The 25,526-nt window shown below is 41.2% G+C and overlaps 2 protein-coding genes across 6 annotated transcripts in view; one reads left to right on the top strand and one right to left on the bottom strand.

Moving 5' to 3' along the window:
• The window catches only part of CEP72 (centrosomal protein 72), a 64,404-nt gene extending 50,497 nt beyond the window's left edge, over positions 1–13,907 (top strand). Inside the window, exon 15 of the transcript XR_007355102.2 lies at positions 12,766–13,907. The gene's annotated coding sequence lies outside the window, so the exon portion shown is untranslated. The remainder of the gene's footprint in view (positions 1–12,765) is intronic.
• TPPP (tubulin polymerization promoting protein) overlaps positions 5,184–25,526 on the bottom strand; it is a 120,884-nt gene continuing 100,541 nt past the window's right edge. For 2 of the 5 annotated variants that reach the window (XM_075125521.1, XM_075125522.1), the window contains 2 exons: positions 16,544–16,734; positions 5,184–13,266 (listed from right to left, as the gene is read on the bottom strand). In XM_075125521.1, coding sequence (XP_074981622.1) covers positions 12,731–13,266; positions 16,544–16,734 — 727 coding nt within the window. In that variant the 3' untranslated portion in view covers positions 5,184–12,730. Of the gene's footprint in view, positions 13,267–13,464; positions 13,523–16,543; positions 16,735–25,526 lie in introns of those variants that run through there. The other 3 variants (XM_075125525.1, XM_075125523.1, XM_075125524.1) reach the window with 3 other exon arrangements.

Genomic DNA, 25,526 nt, shown 5'->3' with positions numbered 1-25,526 from the left:
CCAGCTTACTCTCACTGTAGATACTATGAACCTTTTTATGCAAGGGTTGAAGTGTTAGCCCCAGCCTCCTTGTTAAATCCAGTTCGAATCATTGTCCATTCTTTCCATCAGGACAATTCCCCTTGCATCTCCTTTGGTTACAGTATGCTTCACTTTCTGTTTTAAATGGATGTGTAGTGTTGCTATGTACTGTTTTCCACCCCCATAGACCAATTTCAATGGTGGCTGAAGTGACTCCTGTAAATGATTTGTCTCTCTCACCAACGGAAGTTGGACCAATAAAATATATTGCCTCACCCACCTTGTCTCTCTAATATCCTGGGAGCAACACAGCTCCAATAACACAGCATAAATATAAATGATAAAGTCTTTGGTGATACTCCATAATGCATAGTATTGTATAAATACATTGTAAATACTAAGAGATTGTGCACATAATGTAAAGCCAGCAGATCATTACTTTTTCCTGGTGCAAATTTCCACCTTAATATTAGCATAATATTTACACCCTAAATGGCAGAGGTAAGGCCAAGGAACTCACTCTTACAATGGACAGAGCTTGAAGAAGGAGGGGTTATCCATGAGAGTGATGTAAACACATTTGCAATAAATTAGCCAAAACCCTGTTTGTAAGCTCCCAGTGATGGTTGCTGTCAGAGAGGGAAAGGGACTTGGGTTTCTAGCTGGGTGAAAAGGATTGTGAATATAAGAAACTGAAGTAAACAGAAGTCATTTCAATTACCATAAATAAGGGCAGGGGGAGGAAAGGAAAAGCACAAAAAGTGACCAGGAGCAAAAGAGAAACTAGGGAAGAAAAGAAGTCTCAAAGCATAGAAATTGCCCCTGTCGTCTGAGGGTATGTCCTCACAGTACAGTTAGCTCAGGTTCTTAGTCATGGGTTGCCCCTGTAGCCCCCTCTCATCCACAGACACAAACATCTCACCTGAATTTAGTGGTGCTTGCATTCAGGCACAGCTGGGAGTATGGGTTAGAGCCTGCTTTCATTCTGAGTGGTAACCAGCTGACTTTGCTGTGAGCATACAAACTGACTCACTTCAGCACTGAGAGTCCTCCACTGCCTTCCCACAATTCCCCCCCATATGCCCAGAAGGACAAACAAGCTTGCCCATAATTCACTAGGAAAGAATCCTAGCACTTACAGCAGCATAAAGAACCATGGGATATGCCCCCAGAAGCTATAGTGACAAATGGAGAAGTGCAGCATCATTGATGACAGAGTAACTGAGGTATGGCTTTGCATTGTGGCTGCTCACGCCTGGGCTACACTAACTCGGGGCCTCAGACTCAAGTGCTGATCACTTAGGGTACCTGTGTCATGAAGACATATGTTAATGGTATGAAAACAAATAGAAAAATAAGAATCAGCATCTAAGCCAGGGTGAGATGTAGCATAAGCACCATTTACTGCTATCATTTCATGGCTTAGGAAAGGAAATTGGTCTTGTCCATCTCATCTATGTAATTTCATAAATCCATGGACTGATTTGGGGAACTAGACCAGGGATATACAAATGGACAAACAAGAAGGTGCAGCGGACCAGGGGAGTTAGGTACACTTGCCCAAAGTGTTCCAGCTACAGTAACAATGACGATGTTACCTTTGTGTTTGTGCTTGCAGCATCCTTTGATGTTGAATGATTTTTTGTAGTTGCAGTTAGTGCAGAAGCTTTTATACCAGCTGTGGTGGCAAGTTTTGTACACTAACTCATTTTACATTGTGGAAAAACAAACCGCCAAAAATGTGCTATGTGCATAATGTTTTCGTGGCTGCAGAAACTCACAAGCACAAATCACATTAATGGGAGAAGCTTTCACTGAATAGTCCAAATTGTCTGGAAATGGAGGCAGGTGTACTACAGCACCAGCCTACTTTTAAATGATTCCATACAAATACACCAACCGGGTAACCCCTACATGTTCTAGGCATGCTAAGCTGACTATAAATAAACCAGCAGCTGAGCTCAAAAGATGACTGGGCTCTAGCAAAGGAGCTAGTTTGCTAAATCAGCTTTCAGATAACACACAGCATTTGCTTCTTATCAGATATATCCATACAAGCACATTTTGGCCCTGTAGTGACTCAGGGCAGGGGCCCTCTCACTCTGGGTCCTTGGGAGGGCCCCCCCCGGCCTCACTACAGGCACCAAATGCCCTTTGACTAGGAATGGCAGTGTGGACTTCGTTTGGGCTTATTTGCTCTGTGCTATATAACAATGCCTCACTTATGAAGGCCATTTAGCACTGAAACGTTCTCATTTTTCTAAGAGTGAGCTTCTATTGCCACATTGCCTTGGATACATAAACAGTACACACCACTTTTGCCTTATCAGTATTTAATTAGCAGTCAAACAGAAATATTTATGTAGTTAGTTAGTTGTGAAGGAAATAGTCTGTGCTGGCCAAATTCTCAGTTACGCCTGCACAATCCCACTGAAGTTCTAGTGTTTGTAAAGCTGTACAAGAGGGCAGGATCTGGCTTAATGCTTTTGCCACAGACCCAGGCAGGCTTCCTTTGCTGGCTAACCCCCAATCTGCTGCGAAGGAACCCAACCTCTGGATTCCCAGGTATTTTAAACTCCTGGAGGCCCGTCATTGCCTCAGTCTTCGGGTCCCAGAGCACAGAGCCTCTGTCTAGCACTCCCTCCTGAGATCTGGAACCTGCCTATGCTTAAGTGCTTTGCTGACTAGAGATGGAGTTAAGAACATGCTTTAAGTTAAGCGCACACGTGCTTTGGTGAATTGGGGCTGTGGTTACTATGCTGTTAGCATAACCACTTAAAAGATGTTTGGCTAGTTTTAGAGCCTTCAGTCTCAGATAATGACAGTCTCATATACACATCTCAGAATTATACAATCTGTATCTCAACCAGATTGGTGCACCATAATGCAGGGATTCTCAAACTGTGGGTCGGGACCCCAAAGTGGTTATGATCCCGTTTTAAAGGGGTGGCCAAGATTGGTGTTAGACGTGCTGGACTCCAGGGCCCAGGCCCAACTGCCTGGGGCTGAAGTCAAAGCCTGAGCCCCACCACCCAGGGCAGAAGCCCTCAGGCTTCAGCTTTGGTCCTTCCTCCACCAACTGGGGGTAGTGGGGCTTGGGCAGGCTCAGGTCACCCCCTTGTGGAGTAATTTTTGTTGTAGGAAGGGGGTCATGGTGCAATAAAGTTTGAGAACCGCTGCCATAATGAACTTGAGTTGATTTTTCAGTATCAGGCTAATTAAGGAGTCAGAGTCTAAGTCCTACTCCAATGCAAATCTCTTGGCAGGGGTACAGCAAGTGTGGGGGATCCTCTTCAGTCTTAGATCCAGCACAGCTAGCACCTCTGTCTTCCTACCCACAACCCCGGTACATTAGGGGCATGGTGGGGCAGGCAGAGGGACCAGAACATAATGCACTCTGAAAATGAATTGGCAAATGGACCCTAGAGCACTGGAGCTACCAGGTGTGGTTTGGCTTAGCCCCCAGCTTGCTCTAAGATGTACTTGGGGCTGGAGTCAGGGAGATAATCATAGAGCCATAACCAGCTCTCTGACAGACCCCCCCTCTCTGATGCAGCTCACAGAAGCTAGAGCACAGAGAATCTGGCCAAGATAATTTTACATATTTTAATTAAATAATACTATGTTGCATAGACAGCATACATATACTGTGTGTACAAAGATATATACATGGAATTACACAAATACCCATTTCAAGAGGCTGCATTTATGTCACTGGAAATCCCAGGCTCATTGTGTCAGTCAAAAAAGCCCAAAGGAAATAGCTGCAGGTCATTCTCTTGAAATTCTGTGGGATTTGGACACTCAGCTCAGTTGGACTCCTTTGAAAACCCTAAACTTAATTTCTAGGTTCCCAGTAAAGTAGAATAGTGGACTGTAAAACACCCTTTCTTTAGTGGTTTTTGAGTTTAAAAAACTGACGTATTAAAAAAAAATTTAAAAAAAGCTCCAAAAAATCATGTTTTATTTGATTGCTGCTGTTCGGGTGACCTACCACACATGCTTCGGGATCACAACTTCACAAATAACAGAGTTCTTTGAGGCAGTCGTGTTGGCTACAGTCGGAGGCCTCTATGGAGAAATGAAGGTCATCGGAGGTTTTCAGTTCTACTTCTCAGATTTTAGCCAAAGACATTTCCATAGGTGTGTTGAGTGAGTGAGTGCAAAAATGACATTCATTCCAATAGTATGTATGGGACAATTCGGTGGTATGTTGCACTGTAACATGTTCAATCAGTTTGATAGTAGTATTGTGATAAAGTAGGAAAGTACCATGTACAGCTTCCAACATAGTACTTTAACAGCACAAAGTTATTGTGATATTATCTGCTAATTGTTAATACTATTCTAGTGTATGTTCTGATGAAATAGCTTCATTCTATTACTTTTTATCATACAGCTGCGAGGCACTGAGGAATATTTATACTTATGGATAAAGGGTCTGTGATTAAGTTAAAAACCTTATTGAGTACAGTCTTCTTTTTTTGTTTAAAATAATAAAACAAGATGTTGCAAGGTTCAAAAGTCATTGAGGGTGAGCAAATGCACCATTGATAGTTACATCTGCCCAATCATCCAACAGGCAGGACAGTTACTTTCTCCAGAGGCCATTTGCTCCACCAGGAAAGGAATGCGTTTGCTTTTCCAGAAGGGATTATATTTATTGACGGCTCTTCCTGGGAGTAAAGCATTTATTGTCACAATGCTTTCTGTCAACAGTAGAGTAGCAGCCTAGGAGCTTGAGATCAGAGCCCAGTTTAAGTACTGTGACTATCCAAACTTCTGTTCACAATGAACTTGTATTCATTTTTATATTTTCAGAACTTGAGAATGCTCATTATATAGTCCTAGTATCATAATATTGCTTAGCTCTTACACTAAGCATCACTTTTCATATTCACAGCACTTTGCAATCATTAACTTATCTTCACATCGCCACGAGTAAGATAAATAGATAGGAATAATGATCCCCCTTTTGACAGATGGGGTTAACTAAGGCTGAATGGAAATGTGTCTTTCAAAGCTAGAAGTGGGGGTGTCAGTCAGTGAAGTGTTTTTAACGGTAGTTTATTGCAGTTACCTTAACAGCTAAATTACAAAATGACTTGTAACAGACAGTTTAACTAATGGTTAGTGTCATTTACTTTATGAAAACAAGAGGCTAACATGTATTAACAGATTTATTGATCACTTAACCGCCTTAAGATACAATTTTATACAATCAGCAGCAGTAGCATACATTATGAAAAGCTATACTCCTAAGAAACAATGGCGTACACAATATGAAGTTTACTAAAAGTTTTCAAAACAAGCTTTTACAGTGCTAAACAGACTACTGCCATACTTGAACTTTTCCTCTAAACATCAGGAATAATGTTGTTTACTTGACAAAGTAGCTTGTCCATGGTTAACGTGGTTTTAGAAATCAGCCGGACAACTTTAAAAGGTTTAAACATCCACAACATTGTCATTACTTTAACATTCACACTGATAAAGTGATATATTTAATACTTTATAGCATTATTAAACAGTGTAAAAATATATTGCATATATATATATTTGTTTCCTTTTTCCTGAAAAAAACCTAGTACAAACTAGTAGTATACGATTCCCTTTCAAGTGTCTGTCTTTATTTTTTTTGTTAGACTGAATAGTAGTTGAAATGAAACTAAGATCTGGGAACAGAGAATTACTGATGTGCTCCCCCATAACCTCTGTCATAGCTATTAACCCCTTGGCTCACTGGTGGGTTCATCTTTCCTGCCATTAAAGCCAGCGGATGAAATCCTGTCCCCATTGAAGTCAATGGGGCTTTTGCCATTGACTTCAATGGGGCCAGCATTCCACCCGGTGTGTTCTGCAATGAAAAATGCATGGCTCCCTTTATCAAGAGGTGAAATACTGCAGTATGTTTAGCCACTACAGTAAACATTAAGAGATGCTACACTCAAATTGTTCATTTGCAATAATGAAAAAAAATCAGTGATAAATTAGTCAGAAAAAAGTAAACTTGTAAGGTTAAATGATCTTAGTTTTTTACAATGTTGAAAATTTCACAGTGGACACAGTATGCTAGTACAGATGAATGTTAATGTTTGCAATACTAAACATTGACTATAAGGTAATCATAAGCACACAGCAGCTTCCTGGTTTTCTGGGCCAAGATGAAAGACATAAAAAGGAACAAGAAATGATCAGATTAATTTTAGCTATTTATCAGGCTTTACAGGGCTCCAAGGAAGATGAGAATAAGACCTATCTCCATGTTGCAAACAACTATCTGACACAGATTGCGGCTACTACTCTAGCCAAAGCAATTCTCCTTCCACACCAGTGGGCAGGTCCTGACAGTAAGCACATCCAGACATATGTAGATCTGAGACAATATAAGCCAAATCAGATGTGTATATTGGAACAGGATGAGACAGATAAAAGATGTAATTAAAGAGCAAAGGATAATATGCATAAATAAATGGCTATGGCTGAAAATGAATGATAAAAAACATCCAGAAACTGAATTCAAAAAATATTCCTCTGTATAAATATATATTTTTCCGGTGATGTTTAAATTTATGACATGATTAAATCTTGATGAGGATAAACCTCAACCTATATACCCATCATCGACCATTTTTTTAATCTGCAGCATTTCGAGCCAAACAAACCACTTTATACTATTGGCAGTATGGGGGAAAACTTCCTGGTGGATTTGTCTGCTGAGGCGAATATATTCTGAAGCCAGCACAGAGAAAAACACTCTCATGTTACACACTATAATTTGTTGTTGTTTTTGACTTTGTAACTTCATGTAATTCACTGCTTAGTGAATGTACTTTGTCAACAGCTTTAAGCTCTTCTGTGTGTGTCCAGGCTTTTACACAAGGCCTTTATATAGTTAGTAAGAATAATTTACCACAGAAAAATAAAAGGCTGTATTTGATGACTGCATTAACACCAACAGTCTTTAACCGAGCCCATGCTGAACTATTTCATATGTTTAAAATAGCACTTGAGCAAATACCAACACAAATTCATCTACTGTAAACTGGAACCTGAAATAATGCACCATCATCTGGGAGTAGATCACCCTTCTGTCTTGCCTCGTTTTTTTAAACCATCCGTAGAATAACTCCTGGTTAAAATGGAGAGTTATGTGAGGCATGTGAGTATATTTTTTCAAGGCTGTATTTTTAGTTAATTTGAATATAACTTTATTCATGTGGCACTAAAAATCAAAAGTAATTGAATCTTGAGCATGCATTATTAAGAACACTGGCTGAAATAACCACTGAGTGATGGGTCTCTTTAAAACATATATTCAGAAAAAAATTAACAGTACAATGAAAACGGCTTCCTTCAAGTGCCATGTACTTTTCAGTTATTCAGGAAGTTAACAGATGCTTATACATGTATTTCAAAAATTAACTCATCACCTGATGAGTGATTGACTTCAGTGGAGAGTGCTGGATGATCAGCACTTTTCAAAATCAGGCCAGTTATTTGGATACTTAAATAGGAATTTAGGAGCTTAACTTTAGACACCAACTTTGGATAATCTTGGCATTTGTTTGTATACTGTTTACGTTTGCCCAAATAGATCTGTATGCATGAGAAAAGGTGGTACAGTATAATATCCATTTCAGAGTGGCATTAGAACACTTCAATACCACCATGCATGTGTCAATATCCAGCAAATGCACTCACTATTTTCCTTATTTTTAATCAAATTGCCTTGTGTTACAGCAAAAATCCACTTCCCCTTTCCTGCTTTTGTGGGGTAAGGTAGTTTGAATGAAATAAGAGCTAATCCAAACCCCAAATTAATTCCAATCCTTTTTTTCCAACGTTAACAAAAACTAAAATTAGACTTGTCTTTTTACCTTGTTTTGAAATCCACCTCTCTTGCTTCAGTGCAATATAGATGAGGAAATATTGGAAAACTATGAAAAAATAGCTGTCCTTGCAGTATCCCCACGGCTCCTGATCTCATGATCAGTTCTTGGGCAACGGAGGTTCTGTCTGCAGTGCATCCAAACCTTCGGAGGCTACCCCATCACTAGTTTGAAAGGCAACATTTCAAGAGCTTCCTTCTTATATTCCCATTGCTTTGGGGATCTAGCAGGTGATTGTGATGGTAGTAGAGTGTCTCTTGCTGCCTTTATGGATAAAAATATGAAAACAGCCTAGGCCCTATTTTCAAATATTTGGGTGCTCCAATGGTCATGTGGGCATCAAGTGCCAATGTGGGATTTATTTAGGTGTCCAACTGAGGCACCCAGTTTGATTACGTGGCTTGTAGCATTTATTAGGAGTTTAATGCGCATTTGAGCTCTCTGCACTGATGTTTCATATTTTTACTTTTGGGGCTTGTGTAATCATTATGGGCCAACACCTTAGGCCCAGTTCCACAGGAATAAAAGGACACATTTTTAGTCCTTTCCCCCCCAGAAATACATGGGCTCTGCACTGACCTGATTGTTGCTGAGGATGGCTGGCCTGGTGTAGTGGTCTGTACAGTAACTACATACCCGCCTAACGAAAAAGGGCTGCAAAAGTGCATGAGGCCAAAGAGCTCAGGGTATGAATTGGGACTCCCTGCCATGGATAATTGTAAAATGTTGCCTGGCGGGCATTGAGGGCATCCATTCTGGTGACCTATTGTCCTCGCCCTGACTGATAGCTGTTTCCTTTCCTGGTGGAACATCAGGGGGGCGTGCTCCTGTGATGTTACCCCCCTCTACTCTGTAGCTGCCCTGCAACGTAGTCCAGCGAGGGACAGAGTTGTGGACGCTGCCCTCCAGAACCAGGAACGGGTTAGACTTCTGTGCAGGAGCTATAGAGCTGCCCTGACAGGGATTTCTGTCCTCCATTGTATGGAGAGGGCTTTGCAGCATTAGAGCCACACAGCTCTGGTCCGGTTTTGTGGAAGGGCCAGGATTTGGCCCTGGTAGCTTTAAGTTTTGGATCAGCACGCATATGGCACAAATACTAGTTACATCTACAGCGTCGGTACACACACATACACACCTGCTAACAAACATGTACAAATCTTGGGTATTATATTACTCACTTCTGAGCAATTGGCAGGGTACGTAAAGTACTTCCAGTTTGCTGTACAAAAAGGTGTGGTTACTTTGGCACACACTCAAGGCTAATAGTTTGGAGGGCATGTGCTAATGCATGCAACACATTACATTTTCTCCTTATTATGAGATCAAAATGGTTTGTTTCTTGGCCAATGGAGGGCAGAGAACACCTCTTCATGATTACAAACAGGACACAGATAGATGCCCCCAACAAGTACATCCATACATCACTGTAAGGCAGGGTTATGCTTTAAATATCAAGCAATATGGCATTGCACACAGAGGCACAAAGAATCAAACTTTAGTTTGTAATAGTTAATAGCCTAAAAGAAATAAAAATTGGTTTTCAAATTAGTTTTAAGATGTTTGGGGAAGGGTCAAGTATATGGGGGTACACCCAGCACCGCGAACCAAGTCAGTAAAAATTACTGGTAGATCTGAAGCATGAAATGAAATGTCAGGTGCTGTAAATTAAAAAAAATGAATAGAGTGAGCGGAGGAAAAAAACCAAGCATGGTTCAAAATATTTATTGAAGGTTTAGGCCTCCTATAACCCCAGCACGTTTTCTTGTTGACATAGATCAATAGCATGCGCCGGTGCCATGCTTTAGCCAAAAATATCTTCAGATGGGAATCCCCAAGCTGCTGAAAACTATGAACTTTGAAGAGGCTTTTGAGTTTGAAGATACGAAACAGAAAACCAGCAATAAATCTCTTACTGAAACCACACAGTTACTAGGAAATTTTGGTGAACTGCAAATATTAAATCTGGTGGCTTTATCCTGGCCAGTCTCCCCCGCGTAAAATATTTACTTAATCTGAACTCATAAAAATATTTTATTAGAATTCATCATGTAATAGCTCATGCAGAAGAGCTGTTAAAGCAAAATTGCCCTTTTAAATGCATGCGTTATTTTAAGGCTGTTGTTAGAGCTTCCGTGGCCATAAATAAAAGGACAAAAACGTCCATTACTGAATGCTCTATATAAATGTGATTATTGGGGAAAAATCCTAAAGCGTGAGAGAACTACACTGACTAAACATTAAAGCACATCATGAACTCAAAATAATTTATTAAACTAGCACTAAAGCAAGAATCAAATCTGATTTTTGTGTCACTTCACTTTTTAAAAATCCATTTGTTTCCCCCAGTCAGCACTTTAATTTCTTGGGCCCTGATCCTGCAAAGACTCATAATGCAAGTGCTTAACTTTGCACTCAGGGTGTAAAGTTAAGCACATGTGTAAGGCTTTGCAGGACTGGGCCCTGCCTTGGTGTTAACGTAATCATAAGCATATTATGACTTCTGTATTTGGGGGTAGGGAGGGGCATCTCCAGTCAGGCCAACAGTGCCTGCCCCAGGCTTGCAGTTTTCGGCGGGGAAGGGGGATAACGTCCCCTGGTCCCCCCAGACTACACCTATGAATGAAATTTATTTTTAAATTAATTGTGTTCGATTTGTTTCTAAAATATAGATTTTGATATCTGCAATACCACATTTGAAGTATCCTGTCATGTTTCAATACTATGAGCTTCAAAGGATGCAAAATCAAATTATAAATGAAAACAAAAGATGAGGACTGCAAGATTTGTACAGTGACTTTTGTGTGTGTGTGTGTGTGTGTGAATTGAGAAGCATTGGGTGCTTCAAATCAAACTGACAAGAATACAGTCAGATGTAACAGACTTAGATGCATGGAAAAAGATCACAAGCAGAAAACCTGCAATGTACACAGATCCTGCCTAGGGACCATGCCATTTACCCAGCCTAGAATAATGGTGTACAATAGAAGCACACCTACTTCTACACCGCTTAATGGGGTGCAGCCTGCTGCCTCCTACACATGTGGCTGTTATCCTCCGCACACCCTGCTCTCCAAGTGCAGGGGCTGCCACTGTGCCTAGCCCTCATGCAGGCTACACAAGGGGCAGGCTCTTTGCATCCTTCCCAGCCTGTAAAGGCTAGGCAGACACTGAATCTCAGAAAGTAAGTGTCACTCTTTTGTTGTGTTCTCACCTCCAGTTAGCAGCAGAGAAAAGACTGATCACAAAAGATTTTCTTTCCTACTATCTTCCCTCTTCACCCTCATTTCAAAGTAACTTTTCTTCACCTGTTCTATTTGGCTTTTAAAAATTGACAATTGGAAAAAATATTAAAATAAATATCCATTTAACATTTTAATAGGAAATATAGAAATGCTTCTGTCAACCGATAATGTTGCTGTTGGTGTTATTTTCTTAAGGCCTGATCCAAAGCCCATTGAAGTGAATAGGAGACTTTCCATTGACTTCAGTGCTCTTTGGATAAGGCCCTTATAGAGCATGTTTCTTTTGGTAGGAACTTTTGGTAGGGTTGGAAGGATTCAAGTTTTATCTTTAAATGTTGGTAAACATCCATTTTACTGCACACAAACAAACCAACAGAAAATATTGCCATAGATAATCATCAACATTTATCAATAGGCAACGTAAGAAAAATGCTGCTTGAGAACTTACTAGAATTTGATTTAAGGATATTTACTTTGCGTATTATGACATATGATGTTTACAATTTGTGTTTTAATGGTTGCAAAGCTAACTTTTTTGACTTGCAACATCAACTGTCATTAAATAATGGTCTGACCACCCCCAACTGGGAAAATTTAAAATCAATAAAAATTGGGGGGAGGGGGATGCTTTAAAATAAATATTGATATCTGATGAAATTAGAAAAAAATAAAAATCAAATTCTGCCAAGCCTATTTGTAAGCCAGAAGTAGTGTGCAGTAACTATAGCAATAGTGTTGTTGGTGCTATCAAGCTTGTCTATGCAACAAGGAGTAGTGCAATAGGTCTGTTCCTTTTCAGCATGTAACTATGACCTGCACCCACTAGCCTTAGGGTCAGGACCTACACACACTCCAGACATGGAACTCCTGCACACAGTCAGACCCTTAGGTTGTAAGGCTTCTCAAACACCCAGAGCCACAACTTTAAATCTCTTCACTGCTGTGCCCTGCCACATTTGGGCAGCAGTAGAGCACAGCAGTGCTCTTTGAAGCCTTGACACTCTGTGGGATCAGCAGCATTTCAAAGATGCAATAGCTCCTACACCTCACCCTGCAGGAGGTGGGTACAGCCTGTCACACTAGCTGAGGCAACTTCCTAGTGATGAACAGTGAAGTCAACAGGAGTTGATGGGGCTCAGCAACTTGCAGGACTTGGCCTTCAATTTGGGCTTGATGCAGATCCCATTGGCTTCAGGTCAGGCTCTCAACAGCCATGTGAACTAGGGCTGTCAAGTGATTAAAAAAAAATTATCGCGATTAATCATGCTTTTAATAATAGAATACCATTTCATTAAATATTTATGGATGTTTTCTAGATTTTCAAATATATCGATTTCAATTACAAACACAGAATACTAAGTGTACAGTGCTCACGTTATATTTATTTTTGATTACAAATATTTGCATTGTAAAAAACAAGAGAAATAGTATTTTTTTAATTTACCTCATACAAGTGCTATAGTGCAATCTCTTTATCATGGAAGTTGAACTTACAAATGCAGAATATGTACAAAAAATAACTGCACTCAAAAATAAAACAATGTCAAACTTTAGAGCCTACAAGTCCACTCAGTTCTACTTCAGCCAACCAAATTTGTTTACATTTGCAGGAGATGATGCTGCCTGCTGCTTGTTTTCAATGTCACCTGAAAGTGAGAACCGGTGTTCGCATGGCACTGTTGTAGCAAGATATTTGCGTGCCAGATGCACTAAAGATTCATATGTCCCTTCATGCTTCAACCACCATTCCAGAGGACATGCGTCGATGCCGATGACGGGTTCTGCTTGATAATGATCCAAAGCGGTGCAGACCGATGCATGCTCATTTTCATCATCTGAGTCAGATGCCACCAGCAGAAGGTTGATTTTCTTTTTTGGTGGTTCGGGTTCTGTAGTTTCCACATCTGAGTGTTGCTCTTTTAAGACTTGTGAAAGCATGGTCCACACCTTGTCCCTCTCAGATTTTGGATGGCATTTCAGATTCTTAAACCTTGAGTATAGTCCTGTAGCTATTTTTAGATAACTCACATTGGTACCTTCTTTGCGTTTTGTCAAATCTGCTGTGAAAGTGTTCTTAAAATGAATATGTGCTGGGTCATCATCCGAGACAGCTATAACATGAAAGATATGGCAGAATGTGGGTAAAACAGAGCAGGAGACATACAATTCTCCCTCAAGGAGTTCAGTCACAAATTTAATTAATGCATTATTTTTTAACAAACGTCATCAGCATGGAAGCATGTCCTCTAGAATGGTGGCCAAAGCATGAAGGGGCATCCGAATGTTTAGCATATCTGGCATGTAAATACCTTGCAACGCTGGCTACAAAAGTGACATGCGAATGCCTGTTCTCACTTTCAGGTGACACTGTAAACAAGAAGCAAGCATTAGTATCTCCCGTAAATGTAAACAAACTTGTTTGTCTGAGCGATTGGCTGAAGTAGGACTGAGTGGATGTGGCTCTAAAGTTTTACATTGTTTTGTTTTGAGTGCAGTTATGTAACCAAAAAAAAAAATCTACATTTGTGAGTTGCACTTTCACGATTAATGAGATTGCGCTACAGCGCTTGTATGAAGTGAATTGAAAAATACTATTTTATAATTTTTACAGAGCAAATGTTTGTAATCAAAAATAACAAAGTGAGCAATGTACATTTTGTATTCCGTGTTGTAATAGAAATCAATATATTTGAAAATGTAGAAAAACATCCAACAATATTTAATAAATTTCAGTTAGTATTCTATTGTTTAACAGTGTGATTAATCGCAATTAATTTTTTTAATCACAATAATTTTGGGGGGTTAATCGCATGAGTTAACTGAAATGAATTGACAGCGCTAATGTGATCTTTGCGATATTCAGCTTTGGTAGTGTTTTACAAATAATTCAAGGTTTGTTACACATCCGTTGCAGTAAAATGACTGTCCTTGAGCACTATCCAGATTTGTAGCTTTATAGGACATTTCAGGAAGGAATGTGTTCTCTAGTCTACACTTTACCAGTTACTCTGTGTTCCACTGCTTTTCTGGAATTAATTGGGCATAAAAAATATCTGAAAGTGGGTTTATGCTGTTACTTCTCCTTGAAGGGGAAGGCAGGTAGCCAGTATGATGTGTAAATGGATAACCTTTCCTTTTCCAGGAACTGGATGGTTCAGGAAAAGTGGATAACTTTGAAACGCTTGGAAAGGCTTCACAAACAAATATTTCCACACACTGACAGTCCTGGTGTATCTGTAAAATTGTGTCAGGTAACCAGAGCCACCAAGGAGGGCTTAAAGCGGAAAACACACAAACAAGACCTTTTAAAAGCATGCACTGGGTTGCGCAGACTTCCCTCTCTCCTGAAAACCAAAATCAAAACAAACTATAATCAAACAAACAAACAAAAAATTCCAAGCCCATGAGGGACTACTTCTCTTTATTTATTGTTATTTTGGTTTCACGTTCATGTGTTGGTTTGAAAGGTCAGTGGTGGCAAAGTTACAAAAAAGAGTTCTATAGAAAGTCAGCAGAATTAAAAGACCGTCTGTTCAAAGGATGAGAACCTGTGTTCAGTGTCTGGACATGTGCCAAATACAGGGTATTGGCCTGCATGAAAAACTAGCATATGTTACTGCTTACTGTATATAAGTAGCTCACTAACGCTACCTGTTCGGTGTACATTAGAACCCTGACACAGATGGTGGCAGAGAGGCAACAGAAGTGTGTACTATCTGTACTATCTGAAGTTATAAAGTTAATGCTTGAACTTCAGTTAATAGAAAGCAAAGCAGAATTTTAAATGGTTGTAATCAAATACCCAACTAAAAGTCCTCCTTTATCATTTTATATTATACATTGTGGTGCTTATTCTGCTTTGTGGAATATCAATAACCACATGTAGGATATAGAGATCAGCTAATGAGCCCCTACACTTTTTCTGTATGGATATTTCTCCTTACTTTTTAAGCAATATCAAATGAGTGAGATTTTTTCAGTGATTTATCAATTAATACCACTTGTTATGGTAGCCATATATGGGATACTTGTGGCCAGTTTGTTAGATCATTAAGACCGTGGTCCTGATTCTCCTCTTACAGCAGCTCTAAACCAGTGGAAATTGATTGCCTTCAAGGAATTATTCCTGACTTACACTGGACAGTCCAAATAAGAGGAGAAGAGAGCCCCTAGCTTCAAACATAGAACACTTAACAAATAATGTAGCTAACGTTCGTAATATATCTTTAGAGGGGGTGAGACGCACCTAACTGTAAAATAAAGGACTAACAAATTACTATTTTGTGGTGATAATTTAGTTGTCCTTACTTGAACTTCGGTATTGCAGAGCTGTCCCAGACCTTCCTTAACGCAGTCACAACTTAAAAAGGAGCATGTGCCTGTGTATGTGTGTACATGTGCATGAGAATATGTGCCTAGCTCAATGAAACTCTGATCAGTGGTGTTTAGTTCACACTTAACATAAAGTTTAAAACGTATAATCCATCATCTTAATGCCCCCTTCACTTGCCCTGTGCAGACCAAAAACCAGATTGCAACCAAGATTAATATTTCTATCACGACTTCTTTAGCAATATATCTAGCTCCTCCATAGATCATGTTAGTACATTAGCGCCTTTTATGTCCTGTGGTTTCAGTTAGAACCATGCTACCAATACATGCGGTAACTTGCAGGAAGTACAGTATTGGTTTTGAGAAGTCCTGGGCTTTGGGGGGGTAAAGAGACGAAGGCTAGTATCTTCCACATCTTTCTGCTGACAAATACATTGGAACCTAAATAGTCTCAGCAAGGAGGAATAAGTCTTTCGTTGTTCACCAGTGGTCTAGGAAAATCTATTTCTTTTCAGGATAGCAACCTGTTATATTACAACCATTTACTTCCCACTAGTACAATACTGAATTTTTGTCTTTGAGGACAGAGCTGGATCCTCTTTAAGACATCTTTCAAATAAATAAGTATTCAAATCAAACTACATAAATATTGGGGTGCTCTTTGGAAAGGCTGCTATCACAGGAAAATTTACAGTGACCCTCTTTTCAACTATCTGGAGAGTGGTTTTCTTCTATACCCAAGAAAGAACTGGACATTTAGGAATGTTTGAGATCTTTTACCAGTATTGACTAAGTGTGGTAGAACAGCCCTTCCATTTGGTTTCTTGTCTAAAGCTCAACAACTTTGTATTTGATATTTTCGCCAATGTAAGCATGAGGAATGTAATGAAGTGTTGCTGTGCTTGCAAGTATCTCAGCGGATGTTGAAATCAGTTCCAGTTCCTGAAAACACTTCTCGCCAACATAGTCTTCACATTCATGATAACTGAAACATGTGGGATTCATCTACATCATTCTTACAGGTATATTCTCTCTTTTTAACCCCCCCAGGCTTACTTGCTTCCTTGTACTTTATGATCATATGTGCCTGCGTGCTTGTACCCAGGCACATAGCCCGACGCATCAACCAGGTCTTCTCGTCCTGCTTTGCCTCTTCCTTTCCCACTTGGATCAAACCTCTCTTTGTGGGAACCAGTGAATTTTGTCGTGTCTGTAAGTCGTGATACAGTTGGAGATGAAATGGTTTTCTATTGGGAGAAAGACAACACAAGAAAATACTTTTCATTGAAAAGAAAACTACTTTTAACGTTATAAATCATTAACTACTGTTGATATCGGAACTGCAGAGTAGTGATGCCTTTTAACAGACCAAAAATAAATGAGAAATGTTAGTTTTGTGGCACTGGATGTAATGACTTCATTAGTTACAAATTGGAGTACAGAATGGCTTTGGGCATGAATTTTCAAAAGCGGCTTCCTATTTGGGGTGGGGAGGGTGGAACATCTGGATTCATGTCCCTACTCCAATGAATATCCAGATAAGTGCCCTACCCATCAAGCTATGGAGTCACACTCTTTCTGGCCTAATACATAATTATTTTTTAAAAAGTGGAAAAGCTTCAGCAGAACAGATTTAGAGAGAATATCCTATCGCCCAATGGTTAGGGTAGTCTCCTGGGAGATAGGTGACCTGGGTTCAAATCCCTGCTCCACATGAGACTAGGAGAACCTCAGTTTCCCACGTCCTGGGTGAGTGCTCTGGCTACTGGGCAAAAGGCGGGGGTGGTACCACTAAAACCACATTTTTGGGCAAGAAATAGGTGACCTGGCTTTTACTCAACAGTCGGGGTGAAAGGAGAGAAAAAGGTGTTTCACAAAGCCATGCGGGATCATGAGAACTTCATTTGTGACCAGAAGCGGAGGTGAGATAGTGGCCATCTTGGACAATTTAGCTTTGTAGATTTATAGTTAAGTCAGAGGAGAAGAGAAAAAATACAAACCCCCAGTTTACACCTCTGTGGTTTTTGCATTGTGGCAGAAGACAGAGAAGGTGTGACATCTTTGGTGTGGTCAGTTGATGCACCTGGCACTAAGATGATCAATGTCCAATAATACTGCTCACCTCTCTTATGCGGGTGCTGCAGAATTAGTAATTGTTTATTCCGTATTTTAAAGACAAAGTGCCAGTACTATTTTTGTAGAAAGAAAAGGAGTACTTGTGGCACCTTAGAGACTAACCAATTTATTTGAGCATGAGCTTTCGTGAGCCACAGCTCACTTCATCAGATGTGTACCGTGGAAACTGCAGCAGACTTTATATACACACAGAGAATATGAAACAATACCTCCTCTCACCCCACTGTCCTGCTGGTAATAGCTTATCTAAAGTGATCAGCAGGTGGGCCATTTCCAGCACAAATCCAGGTTTTCTCACCCTCCACCCCCCCACACAAATTCACTCTCCTGCTGGTGCTAGCCCATCCAAAGTGACAACTCTTTACATAATCAAGTCGGGCTATTTCCTGCATAGATCCAGGTTCTCTCACTTCCCCCCCACCCCCATACACACACAAACTCACTCTCCTGCTGGTCTAAACTGACCACTCTCCAAGTTTAAATCCAAGTTAAACCAGAATATCTGGGGGGGGGGGGGGTAGGAAAAAACAAGAGGAAACAGGCTACCTTGCATAATGACTTAGCCATTCCCAGTCTCTATTTAAGCCTAAATTAATAGTATCCAATTTGCAAATGAATTCCAATTCAGCAGTTTCTCGCTGGAGTCTGGATTTGAAGTTTTTTTGTTTTAAGATAGCGACCTTCATGTCTGTGATTGCGTGACCAGAGAGATTGAAGTGTTCTCCGACTGGTTTATGAATGTTATAATTCTTGACATCTGATTTGTGTCCATTTATTCTTTTACGTAGAGACTGTCCAGTTTGACCAATGTACATGGCAGAGGGGCATTGCTGGCACATGATGGCATATATCACATTGGTGGATGTGCAGGTGAACGAGCCTCTGATAGTGTGGCTGATGTTATTAGGCCCTGTGATGGTGTCCCCTGAATAGATATGTGGGCACAATTGGCAACGGGCTTTGTTGCAAGGATAAGTTCCTGGGTTAGTGGTTCTGTTGTGTGGTATGTGGTTGTTGGTGAGTATTTGCTTCAGGTTGCGGGGCTGTCTGTAGGCAAGGACTGGCCTGTCTCCCAAGACTTGTGAGAGTGTTGGGTCATCCTTTAGGATAGGTTGTAGATCCTTAATAATGCGTTGGAGGGGTTTTAGTTGGGGGCTGAAGGTGACCGCTAGTGGCGTTCTGTTATTTTCTTTGTTAGGCCTGTCCTGTAGTAGGTAACTTCTGGGAACTCTTCTGGCTCTATCAATCTGTTTCTTTACTTCTGCAGGTGGGTATTGTAGTTGTAAGAAAGCTTGACAGAGATCTTGTAGGTGTTTGTCTCTGTCTGAGGGGTTGGAGCAAATGCGGTTGTATCGCAGAGCTTGGCTGTAGACGATGGATCGTGTGGTGTGGTCAGGGTGAAAGCTGGAGGCATGCAGGTAGGAATAGCGGTCAGTAGGTTTCCGGTATAGGGTGGTGTTTATGTGGCCATTGTTTATTAGCACTGTAGTGTCCAGGAAGTGGATCTCTTGTGTGGACTGGACCAGGCTGAGGTTGGTGGTGGGATGGAAATTGTTGAAATCCCAGAAGTTACCTACTACAGGACAGGCCTAACAAAGAAAATAACAGAACGCCACTAGCGGTCACCTTCAGCCCCCAACTAAAACCCCTCCAACGCATTATTAAGGATCTACAACCTATCCTAAAGGATGGCCCAACACTCTCACAAGTCTTGGGAGACAGGCCAGTCCTTGCCTACAGACAGCCCCGCAACCTGAAGCAAATACTCACCAACAACCACATACCACACAACAGAACCACTAACCCAGGAACTTATCCTTGCAACAAAGCCCGTTGCCAATTGTGCCCACATATCTATTCAGGGGACACCATCACAGGGCCTAATAACATCAGCCACACTATCAGAGGCTCGTTCACCTGCACATCCACCAATGTGATATATGCCATCATGTGCCAGCAATGCCCCTCTGCCATGTACATTGGTCAAACTGGACAGTCTCTACGTAAAAGAATAAATGGACACAAATCAGATGTCAAGAATTATAACATTCATAAACCAGTCGGAGAACACTTCAATCTCTCTGGTCACGCAATCACAGACATGAAGGTCGCTATCTTAAAACAAAAAAACTTCAAATCCAGACTCCAGCGAGAAACTGCTGAATTGGAATTCATTTGCAAATTGGATACTATTAATTTAGGCTTAAATAGAGACTGGGAATGGCTAAGTCATTATGCAAGGTAGCCTGTTTCCTCTTGTTTTTTCCTACCCCCCCCCCCCCCCAGATATTCTGGTTTAACTTGGATTTAAACTTGGAGAGTGGTCAGTTTAGACCAGCAGGAGAGTGAGTTTGTGTGTGTATGGGGGTGGGGGGGAAGTGAGAGAACCTGGATCTATGCAGGAAATAGCCCGACTTGATTATGTAAAGAGTTGTCACTTTGGATGGGCTAGCACCAGCAGGAGAGTGAATTTGTGTGGGGGGGTGGAGGGTGAGAAAACCTGGATTTGTGCTGGAAATGGCCCACCTGCTGATCACTTTAGATAAGCTATTACCAGCAGGACAGGGGTGAGAGGAGGTATTGTTTCATATTCTCTGTGTGTATATAAAGTCTGCTGCAGTTTCCACGGTACACATCTGATGAAGTGAGCTGTGGCTCACGAAAGCTCATGCTCAAATAAATTGGTTAGTCTCTAAGGTGCCACAAGTACTCCTTTTCTTTCTGCGAATACAGACTAACACGGCTGTTCCTCTGAAACCTACTATTTTTGTGCGGTCCAGTGCATGTTAGGGGAAAGAAAGTGCTTTCTTTGAGACAAAGCCCCCTTCAGGACAAAAGAGAATAGTTAACATGCAATTGTTTGCTGTCTTTTAGGTTTCTTTCTTGATTTACAAAAACTTACAGTACAAAGGATTCTTGACATGAAACACATTCTGGTAAAAAAAAAAAATCTAAAAAAATAATTCACGAAAGATTTCATAATTTCAAAGTTGTTTCTGTTTGCAGGTTTTGAAAGACTTAAAAAAAAAAAAACCAAACATTTTTTTTTATCTAAACCCACTTTTCAGCAAACCAGTGTTGATAATAATTTTGATAACATTGGGAATAAAAATGATAAAAATCACCAAAAAAACCCACCTCTTGGATAGATTTCAGCAATGCAATATACCTTCAGCCCTTAGGAAACTTCAGCTAGCACAAAATGCTGCAGTGCACAGGTGACTGACAGCATACCAGACCCGCCCTCTACACTGGCTTCCCAGAGTATTTCTAATCAAGTTCAAGGTCTCAGTCCTTATCTTCAAAGCGCCATAGTGTGGGCTCAGGATATCTACAAGACTGCCGGCCGTAACTGACAGTTACTCTCCTCTGGTACAATGGAACTCTCAACAACAAGAGGAAAGCTTTTCTGTGCAGAACCTTCTCTAGGGGTCGTCTCAGTTCCTGGGATGAACTCTCCCAGGAACTAAAGGACCATCACGATCTCCCCACCTGCCTTCTCTACTATAAACACATAGCAACAGGTACACAAGAATAACAACACCCTATCAAACCAAGACACTCCATCACACACGCTTCTCCCTCTGGGGAGCCGATGAGAGAACAAACACCACGACCGATGTGTAATCACACTGCTAGATGCACTACTGGAAGGCGCTCAGATACTACAGCAATAAGTGCAGTATAAAAACCTAAACAGAACACAAAAAAATTCACAACCCTCTATCTCTCCACCCCACCCCTCCAAAATACCCCAAAAGTTGTTTTCCATTTTTTTTTAAATAAGGGAAAAAAATTAATGGAGGACAACTTTGTTTTGTTTAATAAAGAAAAATAAGGAGATTTCTCCACAAAATAGTTTTGTTAGAAGAAATGTGACCAGTCTATCTGGTCACATTAGCAGACAAACAACTTCCATTAAATACAACACAACTCAAATATGTACCCCCTTTGTCAAGAGAGCTGAGAGAAGAAAAGCACTACTTTCACTTTGTCCTAAAGGTCAACACACTCAGGTTTTAGTACACCAAAGGCAGATACAGACTCCAATGTCAAGGCCCCTCCACCGCTGAGAGCCACGTGCCCCCATCACCAATTAAATAATGAAGCTGAATGTTTCCAAATTATGTTTTGCTTTAGACTAACGACATCTGATGAGGACGTGCAACATAACAACAACATAGTGGAGGTGGCCTTAAAAATTATGTAAACTTTTTGTTAGATATTGAATAAACCAATGTATACACTTCTCCCCTCCCCTCCCTGCAAACAAACCCAACACACCTGAAATGTCTGTTGAGTCACTGAAATGATGGAAACTGCTGCAAGTGCGGTTCAGGGCTCTCTGTTCAGAATATCACCAGGTTCGAGCATCACCGGGATTCCTGGTCTGCTATTGTCCATTTTTTAAGTTTTCAGCCATTTTGACTTTATGAATTATACCTGTGCAGTATACAGCTACAGTAAGGCATGCGCTGGGCTATGCCAAGAGTCAGACCATTGCGAGATCAGAGGTAGCTCAACCAATCACCACCCTTACTCTACAGTGAGTTTGCATGGAACAATTTCATTGATTGTATGAGGGAGACTGCACAGATGGTGGATTACTTGGTCCAACTGCCATCCGCACAAATCAACACAATTCTCCCAAAACAATACAACCCCCCTCACAAATTAACACACCCACCCACACAATGCCACAACCAGCAAACACAATAATCCCAAACATCATTCAAGTTTGCAGCTTTTTTATACTTATGACTTTACTGATTACACTGGGGAGACAGGATGGGCTTTCAGCTACTAGTACACAATAAGATGTTCTACAGTGCAACTTTGGGGCTTGGTTTTGATGTGGAGATAGGCCAACATTACAGAAAACATTGGTAACAGCAGCAAGAATGAGGCTTCTGGAGCATTTATTTCTCAAATAATTTTGTTGAAAGATAGTTGGGGCCTTTTTTCCCTACTATCTTGTAAAGTGGAGCTTCCAAAATGTTTTTTTCCCCTGGATTCATACAGAAATGAAAATGATGGCTGGGAAGAAGCCATCTTGCAAATATGTATATTTTATTGGTGTGTTTTGGCATGGCATTACTTTATATGGGGCTTTATTTTGTTTGTCCTGATTTATCACAGATCACCAGTACACTGCAGTCACAGTGATAGTAGGAAATACACCCCCCATCAGCACTTGCCTCAGCTGCACAGCTAGACAAAACCAAAGTGTAATAAAATGAATAAGCTCAGACAACAGGACAGCAGAGTTGGACTCTTGGCCTGATGCCCATCAGGGATCTTACTGTTGTTAATATGTACCCAAAGCATTAGTGAATCTGACATGTACTCTGTATATAGATAGTCACATGCTGGAGTGTGGGCAGCTTAGATACTCCACAGCTATTTGTATTAATGCTGACCACAACTGTCCACTGCTGCAGCTGTCCTAATTCACAGCTGACTGATATGGGAGACATGCTAGACCTCAGGCACAGAGTTAGCTTGTTAATTTCCTTGTAGCAAATAACCCAGTTCTGCTTTCTTCCAGGCAGACCACCACACATGGTGTTTTTGAAATGGGATTGTAAGAACTAAGACCGTTGTGTGGGCTGTGGGTTCCATATCCACCTTGCACCGCATGTAGAATGCTTGCATACATGTGTATTATTTGTAGAGCTATTTCAGCACATACGCAATACGTTACCACCTACTGCAAATGCAGCAGTCTCAGGACATGACATGCCCGTCAGGAGCAGCAGAAAGCCTGGGATTCTTGCTGCAGAATTCAGGACCAGTTTACTGTGAAGTACCCAGGCTCCTGTGAATAGTCAAGTCTCCCCTCCAGCCCCCACATCACTTGCTGTAAAGAGTTCAGTGGGCCAAAAAACATTGATAACTGCCAAAAAATAATTTAAAATACCAATGTAATTACACAGAGCATGGAGTTTGCAACAGGCGTGAGCAAAGGGTTAGTCAGGGCTTTGGTGCAAAACACATGGCCCTTTCCTCTCCATCCTCCGCCGCCACCCATAGACACATGATTTTCAGTCTAAGGAACAGCTAAATTAGGCAATTGGTGAGCAACAACATGTGTCCCCATCTGTTATATAGGCTGGAAGTGGAGGGGAGAACCCCCTCATCTCAGCGCCTTGGGTGCTCAGAACAACAGTTGCAGCAGCATATCAGCAAAGGGCAGGTTGTAAGACAAAATACATTTGGGGCATTTATTGGTTAGGTTTATTTATAGGTCCCTAATTCCCTCTCTGTAAGTGAGAGCCAGGAGCTTCCTGCTACAAGCACCTCCTGCCTGTTTGGACAGTGCTGACCCAAGCTTATTAAAAATATAAAGAAGCCAGAGCAGATTGTATGGTCTGTAGGATGAGCGAATGACCCCAAGTAAGCAGAAAAAAAGTTAATCAAGCTGTGATGCTTGCCAAAGTATTCTTCAATCTCCCCAGACACTGGAAGCAAGGGCTGTAAGGGTTGGAAACTTGCAAAAAGCAAAGCTTATTAGTAAGTAGTCAAAGGGGTAAACTTAGTTTTTTCCCATATGTGTTTATAGAACATTGTTGCTAAAATAGTTCTTTACCCGCACACCACAGGATGCTACCAACAATTAAGGCTGTTTGTTTTGTAAACAGAAATAATCCCCATGCAAGACACAATCTTTGCAGTGTGAAGTTATTTAAGATCACTGTCCCTGTTTTAAAACACACACATTGTGTAGCACTTGCCTCATCTTCATCTCTGCCGAACTTCGGTTTTCCACAAGTTATACATTCTCATGTCATGAGACGCCCTCTACATTTTAGGTGACTTCCTTAAACTTCAGCAGATCAGTCCGCAGGACAGAATTCAGTTCTGATGGGTTGTAAGGGCACATCTCAAATTAAAAAGTTGGATGAAAAATGATATTCTCCAACTTTTTCTCTTCCTTCCACTCCCAACTCTGTCCCCCGCACCCACCTCCTCCCCCCCCCAAAAAAACCAGTAGTGATAAGTAGAGATTTAGCAGACTTGTCCATATAACCCAATTCCAGCCCTGTGATTGCTGAAGTTCAGATGGAACACACACACCCAAAGTCAATTTCTGAGCAGATGTACAATTTATTTAATCCCATTGGTTTCAATGGGACTGCAGAAAGTGTACATCAGTGCAGAATTTCTCCAATGTCAATGTTACAATGCACAAACAATATTGCTACATTTGTTTTCAGAAGTTGCCAGTCATTTATCTGGGAACTTGCTTCATGTTGTGAGTTATTTCCCCAGGTATCTACACAATTTTCTACTGTTACCCCATAGAACCCCAATGCTAGGTCTAATGCACATCAACAGAAAGTCCATACTTCATCAGTAAGGGTCAAACCCGTTTTCAGTGCTGTAGCAATACTCTCTCTAAAGTGTGGTAGATCACAATAGATGTAACAAAACAGCCCCATCCTACAATTTAGCAACTCTTCCTCATTTCTCTAATCATCTTGTTCAGCATTTTTCAAAGTTCGGGTCATGACCCAGTACTGGGTCGCAGCATGTCAAGCGCTGGGTCAGTCTGGTTGGCGCCGCTGACCAGGACATTCAAAGTCCCCTCGGTGGTGCTGCCCAGCTAAGGCAGGCTAGTGCCTACCTGTTCCAGCACTGCGCTGCGCCCAAAAGCAGCCAGCAGCGGGGCCACGGGGCTCTGCGTGCTACCCCCAACCAAGCACCGTCTGCGAACTCCCATTGGCTGGAAATCGGGGGGGGAGGGGGCGGAGGCAGGGGGGGGCGGTGCCTGCAGGTGAGAGTCACGCTCCTCTGCCTAGGAGCCAGACTTGCTGCTGGCTGATTCCGGGAAGCAGCATGGTCCACAGTGCCAGGACAGGCAGAAAGCCTGCCTCTGCACCCCGGCTGCGCCACTGACTGG

Source organism: Caretta caretta, chromosome 2, assembly GCF_965140235.1.
Source record: "Caretta caretta isolate rCarCar2 chromosome 2, rCarCar1.hap1, whole genome shotgun sequence".
NCBI classification, from domain to species: domain Eukaryota; kingdom Metazoa; phylum Chordata; order Testudines; family Cheloniidae; genus Caretta; species Caretta caretta.
Note: the sequence above shows the minus strand (reverse complement) of the source record. Positions and strands in the feature narration are given on the sequence as shown.